General features: G+C 43.2%; 1 protein-coding gene across 8 annotated transcripts in view; it reads right to left on the bottom strand.

Annotated features, from left to right (window-relative positions):
- LOC137620736 (broad-complex core protein isoforms 1/2/3/4/5-like) overlaps positions 1 to 21273 on the bottom strand; it is a 204196-nt gene extending 182923 nt beyond the window's left edge. For 2 of the 8 annotated variants that reach the window (XM_068351109.1, XM_068351107.1), the window contains exons 1-2: positions 20433 to 21025; positions 3589 to 3747 (exon numbers count right to left, since the gene is read on the bottom strand). In XM_068351109.1, the coding sequence (XP_068207210.1) occupies positions 3589 to 3608 (20 nt within the window). In that variant the 5' untranslated portion in view covers positions 3609 to 3747; positions 20433 to 21025. Of the gene's footprint in view, positions 1 to 3588; positions 3748 to 20432; positions 21026 to 21117 lie in introns of those variants that run through there. The other 6 variants (XM_068351110.1, XM_068351111.1, XM_068351106.1 and 3 more) reach the window with 5 other exon arrangements.
- Positions 21274 to 24238: the final 2965 nt, after the last annotated feature.

Genomic DNA, 24238 nt, shown 5'->3' with positions numbered 1-24238 from the left:
GATGCTGATCATAGGTATATATGGTTAGTCCCTAAGGCATTGACGACAGTCTAAATTATAAAAACTTAAATTAGAAGACCTTCCTCCTAGGGATGAAGCAGAGGAATTTTCTAGAAAACTGATGAATCAGGATCTGAAAATATGAGTCTCTCGGGTCCAAAGAAAGCATATAATAATTCTTATTGCCTTCAGTCAACTTTCTTACTAGGAATAGTTGACTGCAGAAGCCTGAAGAACTTACCAAGGAGGGGAGTGTGAGAAAAGATTAGAGTATGTAATCACGAGAGTTCACGACCAAACAAATGATTTTTTGTGCTAAAGCGTTCAGGAAGTGCAGGCAACACACTTGTGTAGGGGCACTCTGTGTCGAAAGAGGGAGTGCAGAAGATCATACAAAGGGCCAGGGACTGGTGAATGTTCCTGATTTGGCAAGCGAGTAGCATCAGCACTCATGCTCTTCAACAGGAGGCTGTGGGTGCGCATAGATTAAAATGCACTTTCCCTGAAGGTTGTACATGAAAGGCAAACATGAATGCGCAGGAGAGCAAGAGTGCGAAGATGAACGACACTCACAGGAAAGTATTAGCAGACAGGAGTTTCTTCCAGATCAGAAGAATTTGCACTATATGGGGAGCCAGCAGGAACAGTAGAATGGTATCAATCCAGAGCTATCAGGCCAGCAGTAGAGCACGCTAGCTGTGACATCAAGCGCAAAAAGGGAAGTGCTGGCCGACAGGTGATTCTTATCGATCTGGAGCAATTGAGCCAGCAGTAGAGCATGCTCAGCAGTGACATCAAGAACTGATGAATCCACACCCATGTTAGATAGTAATTGCAATAAGAAAATAGCACTCCATTAGGTAATCACACTTGCGTGCATATAGCTAGGCAGGGCACACAAGCTTTCACTGTAGGCTGTGACTGTTCCAAGTCTGAGGAATGCACACTAAGTGGAGTGCCCATATAAGCAAGTGAATTATTATTATTATTATTACTATCTAAGCTACAACCCTAGTTGGAAAAGCAAGATGCTATAAGCCCAAGGGCTCTAACAGGGAAAAATATCCCAGTGAGGAAAGGAAATAAGGAAATATTCATCAAAAACATTTGCTGCGAGTTTGTGGGTAGATCATTATTCCACATCTAGGTCACAGCTGGAATAAAATTTCTAGAGTACGGTGTAGTATTGAGCCTGACTATTAGAATTAACTGCATAACTAGTATTACGAACAGGGTGGATCTGTCCAGGAAGATTTGAATGTAAAGGATGGTCAGAATTATAAAAAAAGCTTATGCAACATGCATAATGACCTAATTGTACGACGGTGCCAGAGATTAATATCTAGATCAGGAATAAGAAATTTAATAAATCATAAGTTCCTGTCCAACAAATTAAGATGAGAATCAGCAGCTGAAGACCAAACAGGAGAACAATACTCGAAACAAGGTAAAATGAAAGAATTAAAACACTTCTTGAGAATAGATTGATCACTAAAAATCTTGAAAGACACTCAAAAAGCCAATTGTTTTTGCAATTGAAGACACAGACCTAATATGCTTCTTACTGTCGAGAATCACACCTAAAATTTTAAATCATACAAATTTAAAGCAACATTATCAATGCTAAGATCCGGCTGTTGTCCTTGATCGCGAGTTTTGTAAGGATTCAACTTCATACCCCATAATTTGCACCATGCACTAATTTTAGCTAGATCTTTATTAAGGGATTCAGCAACCACAGATCTACATTCAGGAGATGGAACTGATGCAAAGAGAGACTACCATCATTTGCATGTGCAACAAGCTTGTTTTCTAGACCAAACCACATGTCATGAGTATATAGTATGAAAAGTAATGAGCCCAGAACACTACCCTGAGGAACACCAGGTATCACATTCCTATACTCACTATGGTGCCCATCAGCAAAATAACAGATAACTCAATATCAGCAGCATTCATACCAATTAAAGAGCATGCATGATGGTGAATAGGAAAATGTAGGTGAACAGAAGATTATTCTCAGTCTGAAGAACAGACGCTAAATGTAGAGTGCAGGCTACAATACGTGATTGCTCACAATAGAGCGAGAGCGTGATGTCCCTTAATTTCTTGTAATTTTCTTTGCTATGAGATTTGTATTCTGGACGTAAAATTACACCATCAGCTGGAGAGAGTGTATCCAAGGAATGCGAATGACATTTTTACCCTGCTTCTGAGAAGTCGACAAACTGATCTAATAGGTGATGTGGCACTCACATATAAGCGCAAGTGTAAATAGGTAAGGTGGCACTTACATTGGAGTGTACTAATGGATGCCCATGCAAACAGCTATGGTGGTACTCCCGTAAGAGGATGCATGGTGATAATGTAATTAGCAGGCCAATGTGTAGGAGAGTTATCTTCCCGTTTACCAGAGTAGTTTTACTCTTGGTCATTGGGGAAGGAATCACTGCAACTCTTGGGTGACATTCTTCTTTCAATCAGTCTTATAGGGCTAATTTGGTCCATAAAAAGATGAAAATACATCATAGATGTAGATGCAACCTAAAGTTCTATCAACGACTTGCAATGATGCCTTATTTCCTCATTTACAATAATATCGTTGTCAGCAGTCAACATTCGCGAGACAATAAACACCAGAGGAAGGCTGTTAAACAGGAACAAGGATTTATCTGCATTACATGAGTGTTCACTATAATATTGTGTAGACTGCAAAACATTTCTTCCTCAATTTTTCTCGCACTAAATGAAATGCCTATAATTACCTAAAAGAAAACATAAAATATTAAAAACAATCAGTCCACAGAGCCAGGAGTACACCTATACTCTACGGTGGCTACTCGGTGAGTCAGCAGTGGGGTGGGGGTGGGGGGCTCCACGTTACCCTCTGTAACTACCGACACCTCGTTATAAATTTTTCATCAGTAGAATTCCAGCCTTGCTAGATTCATACTCCTATTAAAGGACTAGGGTTTGTATCTATGTAAGAATAAAAGCTATTCAACAGAAGCTCATGAAGTCAACGTTACAGTAGCAATAAAACATATAGGTTGAAGAAACTTCATCCGAGTGTGGCACAAAGTACAGTGATACAAATGGCTGGAAGTAACGCAATGAGATTACCTTCAACTTGAAGTTGCACAATAGAATAAGGTACTGAGTGTAACTAGCTCAGGTCAATTAAGCCGCATCAAGTTTTCTAAATATAAACTGACTTGGTATAGAGCAAATTATAGCAAATTATTTTACAGTTTCTTGAACCTTTGAAAGATGAAGGTTTTTATATTATTCCATTCCATTTGGTTGGTTATTGGGTGCCATACCTCCATCATTACTTTCTACTATAATATTTTACCCTGAAATATTTTTTTAATAATTCTGCCCAGCAAGTGTATTAGATTTTGAATCTGACATGGCTTTATAAACATCTGTAATGGATCATATCATACAAAATTAAAAGTCCTACAAACAATTAACATCGCTTAGTCACAACTGACAGTATTATCTAATATTACAATATCAGCACTCACCATAATCAAGACTCATAATGTATTCTGAAAACTAAACCAGAAAGAAAAAGAAACTTACTCTTGAGCTGTCACAGCCATTTGATAATTTATTGTTGCTGGTGCCAGTGGTTCTCCATAGATTTCTTAGTGTCCACCACCTCTAATCATAAGCCAGGATGTGCAGAATCTTATCAGCAAACCCACAGAATGGTAACGCATGTGATACCCAGAATCAGTCCTAAAATGTACAAAAAACAATTCTAAATAAAACTATAAAATAGACAACATTGAATACAACACTATTAGCATTGATAAACTAAGTTAGGCTTGAAAGAGCATCAATCACTGCCTATGTGAACTTTCATGTTTTAATGTAATAATACTGTATTTTTGCACCAACGCATAATTTAGCATTCACTACTACAACATACTTGGGCTACATTGAGAACAAAAGTAATTTTCATGTCAATGGTTTAAGAACAATCATTTCTCTTTGGATCAAGCTACTTCGTGTCAAAAGCAAAGATCCCCCACATGTGCTTGTAGTCAGTTTTTTACTTTTCAACTACTTTAACTTACAATCATAGAGACACTACAGTATTACACACGCTCCCAACTTAGGAAAACAATAGGTTCCAAGGAGCTATTTATAAGTAATTAATCATTGATTTTCGGCCTTGGATAACCCTAATCTAACTCGCAGGCCTACGCTCTCCAGCTGCAAGAGTCAACAGTCTAGTTTCATTAGAAATAAATATCAGGTTATTGCAAAAACAGTTTTATGTTATATAAGAGGTTGTTTTATTATTTAATCATCCTTTCATACAATAAAAACACACAAACAAGCTTCCATATGCACCATGTAGCGTTCAACTTTTTCGATTACGGTCAGCTAACTTGAAGGTAAGTTTAATGTAAATACTGTATTACACTTGCATTACTGTAATTCTTTTTTAAGTAACCAAAATGGTATATTCATTAATTATAAAGGTTTTTATTACCTTATTACACAAAAGAACAATACACAAAAAAGCTGTATCGCACGTCTTTCATACACTCTTGTATGATGTAACAGTATTGCTTTTTTGTCTTATCGCTTGCTCTTCCCGGCACTGATAATAGACCAATCTGTGGAAGCTTTTTAGCTCAGGTTTTATTGTTTGAATTTTTGTGACGTTCTTGCTTGCAAGTCCTTGTATATAACCTCGAAGCTGCCATAAGCATTGCGGCAGAGTTGAATTTTTTACACTTTACTCAATGATCGCATCAGCTAACGAAGGGTAGTATATCTTTTAAGAAAAAGAGGTATGTTTACGTTACTTTAATTCATTTTTAATTACTGTTTCGTATATTCAATATACAGGTTTACATTTTCCTCATGACTGAATCCAGTGACGAAGGGTTGCCATAAATATTATATTTACATTACTGCAATTAGTTCTTAAATTACTGCTTGGTCTCTTAAATAAATGTGTATAAAATGATATATGTATAAAATTTAGGGTATAAAATGATTCATTTAAAAACTGTAATAAATCACTATTTTAGTCATCTCCCATCTCTACCAATATTGCAATGACAATCATCATACAGTACAGTATACTGTCTATGAAACATCTCTACTTGTTTCTTATTTTTCAAGCTTTTACACAAAATTGGTATCGGACAAACACACACAAACAAACTGTCTCTTATTAAACTAAACCAGTCCAAAAGTTTTCTTGTCACTCACCCTCATCTTATGTAAAAAATTTAAGAGAAATGTACTTTAATCATGAGCACTATACTCTCTACTGTCCTCCAAATTTGCATGAAATAAGTGATCAGGCCATTCAATCCTTTACTTTCCTGTTTTTTCAGTCCAAAGTTTAAATTTTTTGTAGTTTGTTTCCCTACAAATAGTCAGTCAACTTCTTTACTTTAAATTTCTTTAGGGTACAACACAATCTCTCCATGACATAGCCAATTTGTTCAGTTGGTATAATTACTATTTTCTTTCCAATTCTCTTTATTTTCACAACAGAGCACAATATCATTTACAGTACCTTCATTTTCTTAAGGGCAGTAAATGGAATATGGAAACCATGTACTATACTACTGTACAGGGTTTTCATATTCCTTGATTTATTATGCATATGTGATACTTAAATGATGAGTTAGTTTACAAACACTCACTGATAAAACTTGGGCAGTGGTCATGAACAGTCATACAATCTTATCTGGACAAGATTATTCCATTTCATGTATTCTAATTTACCCTTCAACCTGTGATCAACAACGTTATGTTTTCTAATTGATTTACTATGACAACAAACAATATGGGTTACTCCACAGCTTTGAGTTGCATATGTGTTTAAAACCCTAAATGTTCTACATACCCTTTGTATGAGAATCCTTTACTTTATCTTTTACTAAAAGTACACATTTAAGTAATCATTCGTTACTCAGAGGCAACACGCGAGTCACTTTATAAACTGCTTATTCACCTATTGCAATGCAATTCTCCAGCACACAATAGGATATAAAGACATACCTCTCTAGGCTAGACATATAACTAACTCATATCTATATTCAATGTATTCCATTAATAAGGATTTAAATTAATATAATATCTAATTGGAGTTTGAGCAGATCTTTACAGGTAGTAACTATCGGGTAGTATCTTGCCAGGATGCCTTAAATTTTGTTTTGTCTTTCATTACTATAGCAAACAGGGAAAAAGCATTGATCAATATTGTAACAAGACATCGAATGCATATGCTAGAGAGTCCAGTGTAATAAAGCAGAAAGTCTAGTTCCCTACCATGATATGGCAAACATGTATAGATTTGGGATGTAAGAACCATTCCATGAGCAGTAGTTGGTCTCATCTCAACTGGCCTGCAAGCATGTTCATCTTTCCCCAGACAAACTATGGATCCAGATATTTCTTACCAATGTCAGCAAAAGGAACTCCTGTACAAGGAGAAATGACAAATTTGGAAGTAATTTGTATTTTTCCTAACGATACAAAACTGTAGCTATTTATAAGGGATATTATGTTCAACGATGCTGAAAGAAGAGAGACAAGACTTTTAGTGAGGGTCATCCACCCACTAGTTGGAGAGGGGGTGGAGGGAAGTTGCTACCCCACTCACTCACACATATGGGCTGAGAACCCACTTTGATTAGAGGTAGAACTACAAGGGGGATAGGTGCTGGTGGGCCTATCTGTATACTGTAAATGGCTACAGGTTTGTATCGTTAGGAAAAATAACATAAGCTGCCCCTACACGACGAACACAGGGGAGAAGGGTAGGAAAGGGTATAGAATGAACACAATGGGTCCACGTGGGGACCGCGTAAGACACAAAGGGTCGCATTGGGTAAGGAGAGAGCGTCGAAATGTTATCGTGACGCGACCATAGAACTTACTGGAGATCGAGACCCGAGCAAGCATGCTCTCTGACCCGGGGTTAGCCTCAGGGCGCGTATCACTCCACCTGAGGTTACCCCTCATAGAAAACGGGACTAGGGTAAACTACACAAAACTCTGGTCGGTTGGGAGGAGATCCCAGATACTCCTAAGAAAGTAGTTCGAGGTAAGTACTCCGTGTTGGAACACATACAAATTACTTCAAAATCTGTCATTTGTTCCGTCGCTTAATGCAAACCAACACCATTTATAGGGGATGACTTACCCTTTAGGAGGGGGAAGTCCATGCCAACTGTCTTTTGGGCTTTGACCCAGGGTCTTAACCTTAACGTAACCGGTGGAAATCCTACACCTCTCTAAAACCATGCTACGCACTATCCGCTGCCCATACAAGCTGTGTGCTCATGATAATAGCAATGTGACTGTCTAGGTAAAAGTTCTCCTGAGTCATAGGACACTTTTGAGGGCACCAAGACATTACCCAATAAACATGACAAATTGGGAGATAATTTGTAATTTTCCTAACCATACAAACCTTAGCTATTTACATAGGGGTATTACTTTCGGCGTAGCTGAAATGACGAGCCATTAGAACTTTAACGAGGGTTAATTATCCCCGCGCTAGTTAGCAAGGGGGTAGGGGAGTGGTAGCTAGCTACCCCTCCCCCCCTCACACACCAGTGAACTGCTTCACTTCACTTAGAGGTAGGACTTGCCTTGGGGGACAGGGCTGGCGGGCAAATATGTGTAAATAGCTAAGGTTTGTATGGTTAGGAAAAATACAAATTATCTCCGAATTTGTCATTTGTTCCGTAACCGAAATACAAACCACGCTATTTACATAGGGTGACTTAACCCTTAGGTAAGGTGGAAAGTTCCAGCCTTACTGGCTTTGGCTTTGCTCGCGGACTCAGAATCCGAGTGAGCAGCACTCGAGAAAGAGAATCCCTGCCCCTCACAAGTTCCTTGCTCTGCAAGGAACGTGCGGCCTACATAAGCTTGTGTGTGGAGGAATGAAGTATGACTCGTCATAGGAAGTTGACCTGAAGTCCTTTAGATGGAATTCTAGGCTAGGACGTTCCCAATACCACCTCGTCAGGGTATGGGGGACGCGACAGTATTATCTTAGTACTAGGAACACAAGGAAGCATGGTTTACCTGCAGAGGTTTGAGGTCAGCTATGCAGAGAACCCAGGATGCTGCTTTCCCTAAGAGAGGGGAGGATGAAGAAAGAAGTAAGGGCCAGACATACTCTTTCATTCATGCAGTCTAAAACCAGGTAACAATGCCCTCAACCTTCTGCTACCTGTCCATTAGGGAGCCTGAGGTTAGACCAGCTATTGTGCAGCCACCACAGGGCCGATAGAGAATGTATCAAGGCTCCTGTGGGTCACGTCCTGCAGGTAGTGGGCTGTGAAGGTCGTTTGACGCTTCCAGACCCCAGCTTGTAGCACCTGCGTCGCCGAGGTTCTCTTAAAAGCCAGAGACGTTGCGATGCCTCTGACATTGTGTGCTCTGGGACGACGTGACGGAGGAGGATCTGGATTCAAGGCGTGGTGGATGACCCTTCGAATCCAAGCTGAGATGGTGTTCTTGGTGACCCTCCTCTTCGTCCTTCCCGTGCTCACAAACAGGGCTTGCACGTTGGGACGGACTGCAGCTGTTCTCTTCAGATAACGCCTCAGACTTCTTACTGGACATAGTAGCAGATGGTCCGGGTCACTTGTTCCAGAACGGAGACTCGAAACCCTGAAGAAGTCGAACCGTGGGTCTGGCACTCCAGGGTTCTGAGTCTTAGCTACAAACTCAGGGACGAACCTGAACGTTACCTCCCCCCATCCCCTTGAATGGGCAATGTCGTATGAGAGACCATGAAGTTCACTGACCCGCTTGGCTGATGCCAAAGCGAGCAGGAACACCGTCTTCCAAGTCAGGTGTTGATCAGAGGCCTGGCGTAATGGTTCGAACGGAGGTCTCTTAAGAGCCCTGAGGACGCGAACCACGTTCCATGGAGGAGGTCTCACTTCCAACTGAGGCCAGGTAAATTCGTAGCTTCGTATGAGTAAAGAAAGTTCCAGCGAGGAAGAAATGTCTACTCCTTTCAGCCTAAAGGCTAAGCTTAAGGCTGAGCGATAGCCTTTCACCTCCGAGACTGAAAGGCGCATTTCCTCCCGCAAGTACACGAGAAACTCCGCTATTGCTGGAATAGTGGCATCGAGGAGAGAGATACCCCTCCCACGACACCAACCACAGAAGACTCTCCACTTCGCCTGGTAGACCCCTGCGGATGACTTTCGCAGGTGTCGAGACATCCTCTCCGCAACTTGTTGCGAAAAGCCTCTCTCAGTGAGGAGACGCTGGATAGTCTCCAGGCGTGAAGCTGAAGCGAAGCTACGGCCTTGTGGTAGATGTTGCAGTGTGGTTGCTTGAGTAGCTCGTGTCGTGGGGGGAGTTCTCTCGGGAGTTCCGTCAGGAGCTGTAGAAGGTCCGGGAACCACTCTGCGTGATGCCATAGTGGAGCTATTAAGGTCATTGACAGATTGACCGATAGTCTGGTCTTGTTGAACACCCATCTCATCAGACAGAACGGTGGAAAGGCGTAGACGTCGATGTTGTCCCACCGTTGTTGGAAGGCATCAGCCAGAGTGCCTTGGGGTCCGGGACTGGGGAGCAGTACAGCGGCAGCTTGAAGTTCAAATCTGTTGCGAACAAGTCCACTGTCGGGGAACCCCACAAAGTCAGGACTTTATTGGCTACTTGAGGATCCAAAGACCACTCGGTACTCACTATCTACGATGCTCTGCTCAGACTGTCGGCGACAACATTCCTTTTGCCCGGCGAGCTGATAGTGGAATCGAGTGGACTTCGGTCCACCTCAGTATCTCCACTGCAAGATGGGATAGCTGTTGTGAAAAGGTACCTCCCTGCTTGTTGATATAAGCCACTACTGTGGTGTTGTCGCTCATCACCACCACGAGTGGCCCGCCAGGATCTGTTGGAACTGTTGAAGGGCCAGAAAAACGGCCTTCATTTCTAGCAGATTGATGTGGAGGTACTTTTCTGATTCTGACCATAGGCCTGAGGTCCTCTGGTTCAGAACGTGGGGCCCCCACCCTTCTTTTGACGCGTCCGAGAACAGCATCAAATCCGGGGGGAGGACAAGAAGATCCACTCCCTTTCGAAGGTTTTCGTCGGTCAGCCACCACTGCAGGTCCGTCCGTTCCGCAGGTCCCATAGGGACCAGAGTGTCCGGGGAATTGTTGCCTTGATTCCACCGGGACTTGAGCCACCATTGCAGGGATCTCATCCTGAGGCGGCCGTTCGGAACTAGACGGGCCAAGGCGACCAGGTGACCTAGGAGACGTAACCAAGATTGGGCTGGAAGCTCCTCTCGTCCGAGGAAAGGTCTTGCGACCCTCCTCAGCCTTGCTATCCTGTCGTCTGATGGAAAGGCTTTGTGGAGATTGGGGTCAAATATCATGCCTAAAAATACCAGTCGTTGAGTTGGAAGCAGAGAAGACTTCCCAGAAGCTTGTCTCTGTGTCGAAGAAGGGTCGACTCCGAGTCTGCCAGGATCAGCCAGTCGTCCAGATAACAGAGTTGACGGATGCCGATCCTGTGCGCCCACGAAGATATCAAGGTGAACACACTGGTGAACACTTGAGGTGCTGTGGAGAGACCGAAACACAGCACCTTGAACTGGTAGATCTTGTTGTCTAGGCTGAATCTCAAGTACTTCCTGGAAGACGGATGGACTGAGATCTGGAAGTACGCGTCCTTCAGATCCAGTGCGCACATGAAGTCATGCAGTCTCACTGCAAGTCTGACCGTGTCTGCTGTCTCCATGCTGAACGAAGTTTGCTTGACAAACTTGTTCAGAGCTGAGAGGTCGATGACAGGTCTCCAGCTTCCAGACGCCTTCTTTACAATAAAGAGTCGACTGAAGAAGTCTGGGGAGCCGTCGACGACCTCCTGGAGAGCATCCTTCTTAAGCATGATCTCGACTTCTGCCCGAAGGTCTAGCCCCTTTGCCGATCCCATTGCATAGGAGATCAACGACACTGGATTCGCTGTCAGGGGAGGAAGAGATGTTATGAACGGGACGCGATATCCTTGGCTGATCACAGAGATCGTCCAGGAAACGGCCCCGAGTTGCTGCCACCTGTCCGCGCAACTTTGTAGGCATCCCCCCCACTGGTGGACATGCAGGGGGATTGCCAATCCTAGCGTTTACGGCCTCGGCCGCTCCCCCTAGGATTCCTACCTCCCCTGGAGGACTTTCCGCCTTTCTTGTCCTTGACAGGAAAGGGCTGCTGCATAGACACCTTTGCCTTTGCTGCCGGAGCCTGTTTCGATGTCCTAGACTGACGAGGCTGCTGATGTTGTCGAGGAGCTGGAGGCTTGTAGGGCCGAGATGTAAGGGCCCTTTGGAGGAGCGAATCGTGATTCGACTTCCTCCACCTCTCAGCTGTCCGTTCCACTTCCTTGGGCTCGAACAAACTCTCTCCAAGGATGGAGGAGTGTCTGAGCTTGCCGACATCCACGGCTGGGACTTTCGAGTGGAACCTCTCGGTCACAGCATCACAACGTTTTAGGATCGAGTTTGCCCACAAGTTCGAAACTTGGTGAGCCAGGAACTCGATGGTGCGCGTACCCGAGAGGAGGAAAGTCTCCATGGCCTTCCTGGTGCTCTCCTTGGACAAGTCCTCGGATCGCAACAGGATGCCCAGAGACCCCAGCCAGATGTCCAGCCACGAAGTGGCCTGCGTGGCACACTTTGCGACCTTCTCCTGGCTTAAGATCTCCGTAGCCGAGAATGTCACCTGCCGGGTGGAGTTTCTCGAGAGATTGAATTCCCTCGAGAGAAATTCCCCTAGAGAGCTCTTCCACAGAGTGGTGGAGGGGAAGAGCTAAACAAGACTCCCCCATGATCTCGAAGTACCTCCTCTGTTGTACACGAGGAGGTGGGAGGAGTTTGTTCCCGGCAGAGGAACGGCTGGAGGAGGCGAGTTCGGAGAGCTGGCCCTCAACCTTGTCTCTGGCACTCTTCACTCCCTGGGACGAGGGCAGAGCCGCGCTGGCCTTTGGGAGCTTCTGGGTACCGTAGACTTGGTCCAGGACCGTATCCTTGCCTTCGCGGGGGGCGGTCTCGGGGTCCTTGAATCCGTTGAGTTGCCTCATTAGACTCAGGACCTACCAGAAGGCATGCTCCAACTCGTGCTGCCCTCCTCCTTGTGGACTGGCAGCAAGGTCTCCTGTCCCCAGTAGTTCTACTTGGGGAGATACGTGGACATTCTCCTGGGGTCTCGCTAGCTCTGGTCGAATCCGGGATGAAGACTTAGGAGCAGTCTTCGAGTCCTTAGGCTCCCTCCTGGGATATATACAGGACTCAAGCAAAGAAGTCTGGGGGCTCCTCTCCACGCGAGACGGTTCTCTTCCTCGAGGTGGGGTTCCTCCCATTGGTGCCGTGGGAGAATGCCTCACCTCACTGGATTCTCCTGAGGACAGAAAGGCTTCGTCCACAGGGGAAAGAGAAAGTGTCTGCGAGGGGGAAGGGGCCTTCCTGACGGACTTCTTGGGAGCCAGCTTAACCATAGGAGAAGTTACCACGAAGTCTTTCCTCTCCTTCTCTTCAGCGGGGACGAGGCTGCCGTTGGTTTCAGTCCCAGATCAGCGAGGGCCTGCTTCATAGCCTGCACGACCACTTTGATCAGGGACCAGAACCAAGGCTGACGGCTGACTAACGCAGTGTCAGCAACACCCGCTGGAGGGAAGGGGATCGGCTGATCCTTAGGAGTGGATACCACGGGGCCTGCCTGAAAAGAAGAACGTTGCATTGACCTCTCCGAAGATTCTTCCTGCTCCTGGACGTGCGCAGCTCTGCGCTTACAGGGTGGAGATCGTGAGGACGAAGATCTGGAATCACGCGTCCCCGAAGACTCGCAAGGTTGGGCGCGCTGTGAAACCCGGCGAGAATCGCTGGCGCTCGCGCGATGGTAGAATCGCTGGTTCGCGCAGGTGAAGGTGCGCGCGGTTGTAAGGGCGAGCGCTGACGGTCGGGAGAACGATGGTGCGTAGGCGATCGGTGGCGCGTTGGTGAGCGATGGCACGTAGCGCGAACAGGCGATCGATAACGCACAGGCGAGTTAGCGCGTGAGAGTGTCGGAGACCTGTGGCGATCTGGAGCGTGGGCGCGTTGGACAGCGCTTGCGCGGGCGCGTAGGAGGTCGCTGGCGCGCAGGAGATCGTTGGCACGCAGTTGCGCGTTCAGAAGGTACCAGCTGGGGCGCAGAACCAGAGGGAGAGGTGCGCGCAAAGGCGAATGCTCGTGGGCGGGCTCAGGAGACATCTCGTGGACGCGCGGGCACGCAGGTACTCGGGCTGTCTTAGAAGTGCGCACAGGCGCGCGCTGGCGCGTAGGCTAAGGAACAATGTCCTTGCCTGCGCCCAGATCCGGAGATCGTGGGTGAGCGGGCAAACGGCATGCATCAGGAACAGGGCGCGCAGTTGTGCGCTGACGAGCAGGTGATCGTGGGCACTCCGAGACCGATGGCGCGCAGCAGGAACAGATGTGCGCTGGCGCACAGGAGGTCTCTGTAGCACAGGAGAGTGCTGGAATGCAGGTGAGCGCTGGCAAGCAGGAGCTCTATGGCGAGACTCAGCAGGAGATCGTCGGCGTGTTGAATCAGTAGAAGTCTGGTCAGCAGGAGAGCACTTGCGCCGCGCAGAGATCGTGGGCGCGCAGGTAAAACCTGGCACTTAAGGGACTCGCCCACATTGTGAGATAAGCCCTTTTGCCCCAAAGGGACCGGTGCCCGTTAGACAACGGGGTGCGTTGGCGCGCACTGCGCATCAACGTCCAGGAACGAAGATGGAAGACTGGAAGGTCTGGCAGGCATCGGAGATCGCGAACGATCTACGGAGAGGTCTAGCGATGCAGCTGCAACAGTCTGCTCTCGTCGTGGAGGATCCTCTGCGGGGGACATCAAGGGCGAAGATCCGAAGAGGCGCCTCCTAACTCCCTTGTAAGGAGAAGGAAGGCCTCTACGGCGAAGAGGAGGGTGAGCCTTACGGTGAAGACGACCTCGAGGCACAGCAACACCATCGTCTGTCCTCCGAAGAGGAGTCTCTGTCAGTGCACTCCCCCGAGGGAGAGAAACACCCGCAGGAGAGACCGTTGGACTCAGCGCCTCCCTCGAAGGATGTTCGGAGGGAGGAACTGAGCCTTCAGCAACATTCGCAACCGCAGCAGGGGTTTGACCCAACCCGAAGCCTCTGCCACAACAACGTCGACAATAGAGAGGATCTACCTCTGCTATTACCGGCGACTGTTTGACAGCTGCACCCAACTGGATCAGGTCAAACAGGGCTTCCCTGGAGGGCAAGCCCTTTAGCCCCAAGGAAGCCCAGAGCTGTAAGAGATCATCGTTAGCAACATGGTCATCAACAAAATCAATGCCCTCCCGCGGAGGAGGGGGAGCTGCCTCGCTATGGGAGGCAACTCCCTCTCCCCAACCCCGAGGTTGGGAAACAAAAGAATGGCTTACGCTACCACTCGACGGCCTCTCACGAGAGACCGATCGAGAGGGAGCTTCGGAGGAGGTTCAGGCAGCGGAAGAAGAATCCTTGGAACCTTCCTTCTTCAAGGCAGTCCTTGAAGGAGAAAGGTTACACTTAAACTTCTCCTTACGCCACCGGGCAAACCTCTCCCACTGGAAGGTAGACCACTCCCTGCACTCACTACAGTTTTTATCCCTTTCACACCGTTGACCTCGACAATACGGACATAAGGTGTGAGGGTCCGTCTCGACCGCCGACATGAACGTTCCACAAAGGCGGTCGGGGAGTCCAGGGCACTTCCGTATGATAGAAAGGAAGGATGAGGCCAACTTCAACCACACATGCTGAAAGAAAAAGCAAAACAAAATTAAGGCTGTCAATAATGCAAGGGCGAAGCAGATACGTCTGCTCATCGCCTGAGCCAAAAGTGAAGTGAAGCATTTCACCAGTGTGTGAGGGGGGGAGGGGTAGCTAGCTACCACTCCTCTACCCCCTTGCTAACTAGCGCGGGGGTAATTCACCCTCGTTAAGATTCTAATGGCTCGTCATTTCAGCTACGCCGAAAGTAATACCCTATGTAAATAGCGTGGTTTGTATTTCGGTTACGGAACCTCTCGTTAGGGTATGGAGACGCAACAAGTATTTAAATAATACCGTACAAGGTTACACAATGGAAAATGTTTTACCTGTTAGTAATAGGTTGGCCAGGGTACCAACCACCCATTGAGATACTAACGCTAGAGAGTTATGGGGTACTTTGACTGGCCAGACAATACTACATTGGATCCTTCTCTCTGATTACGGTTCACTTTCCCTTTGCCTACACCAAATAGTCTGGCCTATTCTTTACATATTCTCCTCTGTCCTCATACAACTGACAACACCAAACAATTCTTCTTCACCCAAGGGGTTAACTATTGCACTGTAATTATTCAGTGGCCACTTTCTTCTTGGCAAGGGTAGAAGAGATTCTTTAGCTATGATAAGCAGCTCTTCTAGAAGTACACTCTAAAATCAAACCATTGTTCTCTAGTCTTGGGTTGTGCCATAGCCTCTGTACCATGGTCTTCCACTGCCTTGGGTTAGAGTTCTCTTGCTAGAGGGTACACTCGAGTACTGTACACGAATCTGTCTTATTTCTCTACCTCTTGTTTTGTTAAAGTTTTTTTATAGTTTATATAGAAGTTTATTTTAATGTTATTACCGTTCTTAAAATATTTCATTTTTCCTTGTTTCCTTTCCGCACTGGGCTATTTTCCCTATTGGAGCCCCTGGGCTTATAGAATTCTGCTTTTCCAACAAGGGATGTAACTTAGCAAGTAGTAGTAGTAGTAATAATAATAATAATAATACACTAATAGAAAGGACTCCACCAACTTCCCCGTGGTCTCCTTGGACCAGTCCTAGGTCCTTATGAGATGTCCCACGAATCCTAACTAGAGATCCAGCTACGAAGTACCCTGCACAACATACTTTGCCAACTTTCTCCTGATTAAGGATCTCTAAGGCCGAAAACGAGATCGAAAGTTCCGAGTCTCTCAAAGGAGTTGGTCGAGAGGCAAGGCCTGAAGGGGCTCATTGGAAACCCCAAGGGGTGGGGCCACAAACTTATGTCTGGGGTCAGTGGGTGGGAAAGTTGACATCTCTTAGCGTGCTGGTGGACTGATGTGGTAGGACAACTTCCGTAAAAGCCTGGTGCACTGCCCTGACAAGGGCGTTAAACCAAGGTTCCTTGTCGACAAATCCCCTAGAATGATCGATGCGGGAGGTATTAACCTGGGAGCCTGAAAGGAAAGATAAGGATCCTAGTTCTACTGAGAGAAGTTAACAAACGACGAGCAGCTGGCAAACAACGAGAAACTGTCGAACGTCTAGTCTAGTAGCTGGCAACTGACGAACTGCTGGAGAATGACGAGCAGGTAGCAAGCAATGGGGAGCTGGCAAACAATGGCCAGCAGGCGTATGGTTTGTTAGTTTGGTGAATAGCTTTATTCAACAGAAAGTAAACATAAATACCTGAAATAAACTCAAAATCATGTGCTGCTTGCCAGATCTGTACAAGCCTACCAAGAACGACTAATTGCGAGTGAAACTAGCCACAGTGGGGCAAAAATTTGTGACAAAAAACTTTTGAAGAAGAGAGGAACCAGTCAGCATAAAGACCACTATAATTCAATAGGACAATTGTAACCACTTTTCATCATAAAATCAATAGGGCATTAAAATTCATGCTTTGTTCATTTTAAACAGCTGTCCCTGTTATCAGTAAAATCCCTCAAATTGTAAGCCATCAGAATCTCAAATCGCTAAATGGATAGCAAATAAATATCAAACAAATAAAGCTTTCTATGATTTAAATGAGCCTCTTATCAGGCTATGCTACTGGTGCATCAAGGAGAAGGTAGTTCCACAAGTCAGGGAGATGTAGTGCCATAAGTTTAATTCGGGTACACCCCCTTTGTTAAACTTTACAACTCGCAAAGACCTGGGTCTCACAGGGTAGAAGTTCAGGAGGTATGAGAAGGCAGATAGTGACACCTCAAAAGTTAAAATAAATCCCTGTAACTCGCTCAACATTGTTTTACTATAAACATTTTCACTACCGAGATCCCCCCCCCTCCCCCCGCCCCTAATAATAGTACACTTCATTCATACTGTATAATTAGACTTATAACTAACATTTAGAAATTCTCTAAACTTCGGTATACCCTTAGCAAAATTCAAAGCTTGCCTAGCAACATTTCAGTAAAACTTGAAAAAACAGCCGCATTGCAAATGATGATGATAAAAAAAATATCAAAAGCAGAATAGAGTAACACTAAAATTTGCAACATTTTTTTGAGAATTACACGGGTAAACATCACAAATTTAAAGGAAAATGACTACTGGTACTGGCCTGTGTAATGGCACAGTACCTCAAACATATAAATGTTGATTACTGGAGATCTGTGAAATTAATTACTTTACCAAATACTAACTCTCAAAGACACAGGATGATACATGTTAGTTCCATGCAATAACTACGAATAAAAAGAATCACATTTTGCGAGTAACTAATAAGGATTTTTCTGTAAAGTAATATTTTAATCCCAAATGTATAGTTACCAAATAAACCATGCTTGATCAACGATACCCAATGTATTTTTTCTTGTATGTTCCGCTATTTTTACTTACATTGTTTTACCACACTTTTTAGCTAATGTGAATAGATAGGTCTGATTACGTTAAGAACCAAAGTAGTTAATATGTCCATGAAATTACAATTGCCATCATAATGTAAACCTCTCAAGCTATTTTTTTTTTCAATTCTCATTACAATAAAAATTAATAAATTAAAATATGCAGTCACTTAAGGTAATAGAATACAGTACAGTACATTAATGCTCAATTAAGTTTGCAAGACATGAATAATTCACTGTAAATTCTTAATGGACATCAAGTCCAGCGATGTAACTATCATAAAACTGTACAGTAGCCTTCTAGACAGCTCCAACCCATAAAAGAAAACTTACAACCTCACAATAACTCATCTCTTCAGACCATATAATTAACTCAGGGTTTCCATTATCAATTACACAACGTATTTACCTAAATGTATTACAAACCTCATCGCTATAAAAATACCAAAAGGCTAAACATTAACTTTCCTAGTACGAGACCAAGTTCACAAATACTGTAATAGATTTTAATTAGAACCCTGTTTACCACTGACTTGAGTCAACACATGCTCAACCACAAAAGCTTTTACAATATGATCCAATTAAATGAACTTCAATGACCTAGGTCTATGGTAAATCACTAAGCTCTTGAATTTGATTACAATATGAGGACTGACAAGAAAGCTTACAATAATAAAATTGATTAACAATGCTTCCCCAAGCAATGTGGTTCTGATTTTTTATTTTCTACACTATTCTTTTAGTTATCCTATGCTACCAATACATTTCTACGTTAATTTGGATTCGAGAAAAGAAATCTTATGAAAAAATGCTGACAATTATAAATAAATGAAACGTGCAACAGACAAAATGAGTAATGATATGCTAATGAGAACCTTCAAAATAAATAAAAAATTAGTTTTCTTACCAAAGGCTGTGTACAATGAGCCTGGCAGAAGTTTGGGCATTAAGAACAGGTCAAAAGAGAGAAGAGAACTAATTTCACATAAGAAAACAAATGGAAAAGAAGACAATGGAAAATGTGATACTAATTTACAGCATTCCCATAACCCACCAAAAGCCTAACATTAATATAACTAGACAACTTTTAATTTACATGGCAGTAGTCTCCTCAGATGTAAATGACTTTTGAAAAATAAGTTAAATCAGAATGGTTTCCAATACCTTTCTATATTTCATACACCACATCAGTTTCATGTCCCATAGGAAACTATTATATTCAGCACTATGACATTCTAAGATATTTTTAAAAATATTTACAGCTAATGTGATAGTGTTCAATGTAGACTGCAGGAGATAGGCTATGCATTCAGCTTTATTGTCGTAGACTGCACGAAGTCAACGTCACAACCTCCCACGTCTACTAAAATCAGGATATGTTGATAGTAAGCTACCCCGTCATGTTTATGTCCCTTAAAAGTGAGCACATGAGAATGACCTAGCCTACACATTAAGTACTCTACATCTGTGTCATTTAAAAGCGACTAAACAGAATTTGGTTTTCGGTCAAAGGCCTGATATCCAGCTTGTAATTACAAAACTGCGATAACACAATGTTACCATAAGACACATGAGTGACAAACATAGACTATCTGAACCAAGAACAAATAGTAAATTTAGTGAAAGGGCTTTTAGCTACTGTGCAGCTAGATATTATAATAAACTACCAACTGAAATGAAGGACCTAAAGGGAGCAATTAAATTTAAGAAGAAACTAAAGACATTACTTTTCACAAGATCATATGATTTAGAAGATACTACAATCAAGGAATTGTATAATTTATAATGAAAATGTTTCGTTAGATGATTGATATGGACCCGCCCGAGAAGTAGTTCACTTGACTTCAGTGGAGGGTTGGATTTAAACCCAAACCAAGGAACAAGTAACAATGAAAATGAGCAGAGTCAAAAACAAACATCAACTTGTCTAACAGTATATTTAAAATCACAGCTTTGCACTTGACAACCATAAGCTACCTGTAATATCTTAAATTCTGCATAATATTGAGTGCAAATAGCATTAGGCAAGCTTAACAACATAGATTGTTTAGACTACTGAAAGATACCTTACAAATCTGGACAACAAATTGCAATAAACCTTTTAATCTATCCCAGGCGAAGGTACAACTAGTTGGTAAGGGACAACTCACAGCCCTTCTAAACACGCCACCCACCATGACCCTCAAGACGGCAGGGAGTTGGAAAAGGTTAAGAATTGATTATACTATGATTGCACAAGAGGATTATTGCAAAAAAATCAAAAGTATTACTACCAATTTAGCATAAAACTTTTTCCAAGTAATCAAGAAATAAACACAACATAATTAGCCTACTGTTATATGTATTCTTTCCATTTACGGGAACAAATTGCAGGAACCTTTAGCACTAGGAAACATCGAAAACCTCACATTGCCCTAACCCAACCTAGGACGTGTTCCTACTCATTGACCGTCGAACTATCTCCAAAAAGTCTCATCAGTTGTTATACCCTTACTAACTTAACTCTAGAGGGGTTAATTGGGTTAACATCAATTTGTCAAACCTATAACGTCATGGAGCCTTGACTAATATATCCCTAAGGTAGCCAGTTATTTACCTGCTGGTAAATAGCATTAGACTAGCCTTTAGAATCTGATGATTCGTGTAAATACCATATACAAGTTCACTTTCACTTAAGCTACCACCAGATATAAAAGCCATAATCATATCTCAAAATATCGGAATCACCCGAGGGCCAAGAACGGTAAGAACAAACGCCATAGTAATTACCAGCTCAATGTAATTGACGTCTTTCAAGGCTATGTATGCACTGCGACACTACGACCCGGCTTCTTGGCAGATGCACTTCACGAAGGCCAGACCTTATCCTCACAAGGGCTCTCACATGTAACACAGGACAGACACAGCATCAGAGCGATATAGGGCAGGCGGAAAAAGGGGTGGCGAGGTGAGAGACCGTAACGTTAAGTCCGGTGAAGATGATGATAACGCGGCCACAATCGTCATGTGTAATTTTGCCCGACGTCTGAGAGAGACAACACTTTGATCTCGCGATGATTGACAACACTTCAGCTTCTTCAAGTACCTTGAGGATGTAGATGTCTTAAGGCTGTGGCAATTTCCCTAATTCCCCCTGTTCTTGTAACGTTGGTGATTAGCGTTCTCACCCACCCTCCCTCCGTGTGTGTGTCTCTCACTCTCTCTCACACACACTCACTCTCCTCTCCTCTACCCCCAATTGTAAGCGGAAGCCACAGCAAAAGAGGCCCACTAACTCATCATTCTCCGTCACCCAAACAAAAACATTTTGGCATAGCTAGTCAATAACACACTTGTTCGTTACTATTGTTGTTTTCCGGTGTTCTCCAATGTTTCTTAATGATGCAAATGTACAACAAAATGACAATCTATGAGTTGTTAGTTATTAATAAAGAAAGTAATAAATAGTTCTTACCCCCGTTCTTCCAACCCGCAGTTCCCGTTTTGTTCCAATGATGTGAGCGTGAAAATAATATTTTATAATTTGCAGTTTTCATGAGCTAGTGACTGGTTCATTAACATATATAAATTCAATAAACATATAAAATAATTTAGAGATTTATCATTACTTCTTTTAAAAACCGGAGATGAAAATAAGCTTTTTAAAAGAGTTTAGAATCGGTTTGATTCCCGGGGTGCGGTGGCGGAGGCAGCGGCGGCCATAGCGGCGCCATTCCCGTACGTTATTGATTCCATAAAAAGACGCGGCCTCTCAACCCGCCCCTGTATCATGACCCCCACCCATCCCTCGCGCCCGCACTCGGCCTACCTCATTAATATTCATATTCCAAAAAATTTTTCCCTCCCCAAGTAAGGACTAACTTTCGTGGCCATAATGATACGGTTTATTTATTGTTTTTTTTCGGTGCGTCTTATGTCATGCAAAATGGGCGAGACTTTTATATAGTTATGTTACATAAGGTTGAGAATGTCTCACTCCCCCCCCCCCAAACAATAAAAGCAATCGCGAGTGGAGCCATTGTCTATCTCTCCGGGGTCGATCGCCCCCCTCCCCTCCACAGACACCGCAATACTCATAATCCATAGAAAAGTAATTACTTACATTAATAATGTCAGAGTCAATACCCATAACCATTAGTAAATTGTTCATGCTTGATAAACAATAATCATCAACTAAATTAATTTCTTTAAAGTTAATACTCGAAAGTAACAAGAGGAAAATGTGCAAATTCCATTGCAGGCGCAGGATTGAAGTGTTCTGCAATTCTGAATTGATTGGTTAGGGGGATAGGGACACGTGGGGGGAAGATGAGAGTTTAAGGGGGGAGGGACCCGACAGCATTATTTATTCATATTTAACTTTGATGCCCCTCTCAGCTAAAATCAATACTCATTGGGAGGGATTGTGCCGTGTTACGGAATGATAATGAGAAAAATGAGCAAAGAACTTGCTTTAAATCGGCGCTTGACCGGCGAAGTGGGAACTGCCATATCAATATGCAACCTTCCCCCTCCCACTCCCGGGGAAGGAAGGGGGAGGCCGGCATCATCATACATGACTCTCTTTCTCTATACACTACCATTGCCCTGACAAAGAGAGAAAGAGAGAACAGACAAAAATTATGCCGGTTAATGACGCTGTTCTCATAAACTGGTTTCTTTTAATTTCAGACGCTAGGGAAGTTATATGCCTTAAGGGACATCCGGTGACCTTAATTTTCGCAGATCAACGAAAAGTCGCAAGCAGAAAAGTTTTGTGTGAGAGAGAGATTCGTAGAGAGGAGAATCTTCTTGTTATATATCGCATATTATTGTCAATTGGTGAAGCTATATAAACAGGAATGATTAGTAAAAATTTATGATGATAGTTAAAAAAATAAAAGTATATAAATTACGCAAATTGCAGTAAAATAAAGCAAGCATAAAGCAGCACAAGGAATCCATTGGAAGAACGCCAAATAATAAGGAGGCTTTACCGATGATGCAGGAAAGCGGAGCAGAGAGAGTGAGAGAGGGAGAGAGAAAGAGGAGAGGGAGTAAGGATAGAGGAAAGATACAAAATCTTTATTGGATTGGGCACAGCAGCGTAGACGGGCGAAGCAAGAGGCTAAATAACAGAGGAACTAGGAAACGCGGAGAACAAGAAATGAAAGCCTCGGGGAGAGAGCGAGCGAGCGAGCGAGTGAGTGAGAGAGAGAGAGAAAAAAGGGAAGAGAGAGAGATAGACCAATGAACGTGCACTGAATGTGGATGGGAAAAGGTAAGAATTAAAAGAATGGATTGTTCCAGACTCCCTCCACCCATGCATCCCATAATAATCCCCCACCCTACACATCTCTCTCTCTCTCTCTCTCTCTCTCTCTCTCTCTCTCTCTCTCTCTCTCTCTCTCTCTCTCTCTCTCTCTCTCTCTCGCTGAATTTAAGCATGATGGGGGAAATGTACAACATTATAGAGAGAAAGCAAATTGCCACCACGACGCAGCTTATCGTCACCAGCGGTAATTAGCTTGTCGTGTACGTGAGTGCGTTGCGATCAATAGGATATGACCCGCATTTAGCTATAATAAGGCGTATTCCAAAACATCAAGCCATCCCTCCCCCGGTTCATTTCAGCTCCCCGGCGAAACAGTGCAAAACACACCTCTAGGGGTGATTTAATATATTGATTTTCTTTAGGTTGATGATGACAAGCACCACTGAGGCTCTCTCTCTCTCTCTCTCTCTCTCTCTCTCTCTCTCTCTCTCTCTCTCTCTCTCTCTCTGTTGCGTCAAGCGAGCTATGAGAGTTGTTGTTCCTGCTTCTACTGCTGCTGTCTGCTGTCTGTTACAACGGTTGGATTTCCATGCTGGATAAACACTCTCGTCTTTATGTTCTATATTCTTTTTTTTAAACAAAGCGAAACCGTCGTTCTGTTATATTTAAACGCGAATGTTGCAATGCAACCTTTGGCCTTTATGACGAGCAGACACAAATTTTCAAAGTCTAGTCCCTTTGACTTTTTTTACCTCTTCCCTTATATTCTTTTTTTTTCTAAGCATTGCAAGTTCCTCTTTTCATATTATCCCATCAAAGACAAATTTCTCCTTCGCCAATGGGACCATCAAGTGCATGATTCTCGGATGAAAAGGGAATTGCAGAAATTCTCATGTTAAATTATTATTATTATCATTATTATTATTATTATTATTATTATTATTATTATTATTATCATTATTATTATTATTATTATTGGTATTTGTTTACAAGACCATGCTCTCCATATACTGCCAAATTATGCAAAGCTTTTGTTTTCCTCTATACTTTTTCATAATTCAAAACAATTCGTTACATGAGAAACAAATTAAAACTATAAAAAATAGCCTTGTTTCCACAGAAGTTCGTGATGTCAGCGTAATTTGATATATATATATATATATATATATATATATATATATATATATATATATATATATATATATATATATATATATACATATATATATATATATATATATATATATATATATATATATATATATATATATATTCAAAATACATAGTAAATTAAAAAATGGAATAATTACTGAAAAGTGTA

The sequence above is a fragment of the Palaemon carinicauda genome, chromosome 27, assembly GCF_036898095.1.
Source record: "Palaemon carinicauda isolate YSFRI2023 chromosome 27, ASM3689809v2, whole genome shotgun sequence".
NCBI lineage: Eukaryota > Metazoa > Arthropoda > Malacostraca > Decapoda > Palaemonidae > Palaemon > Palaemon carinicauda.
Note: the sequence above shows the minus strand (reverse complement) of the source record. Positions and strands in the feature narration are given on the sequence as shown.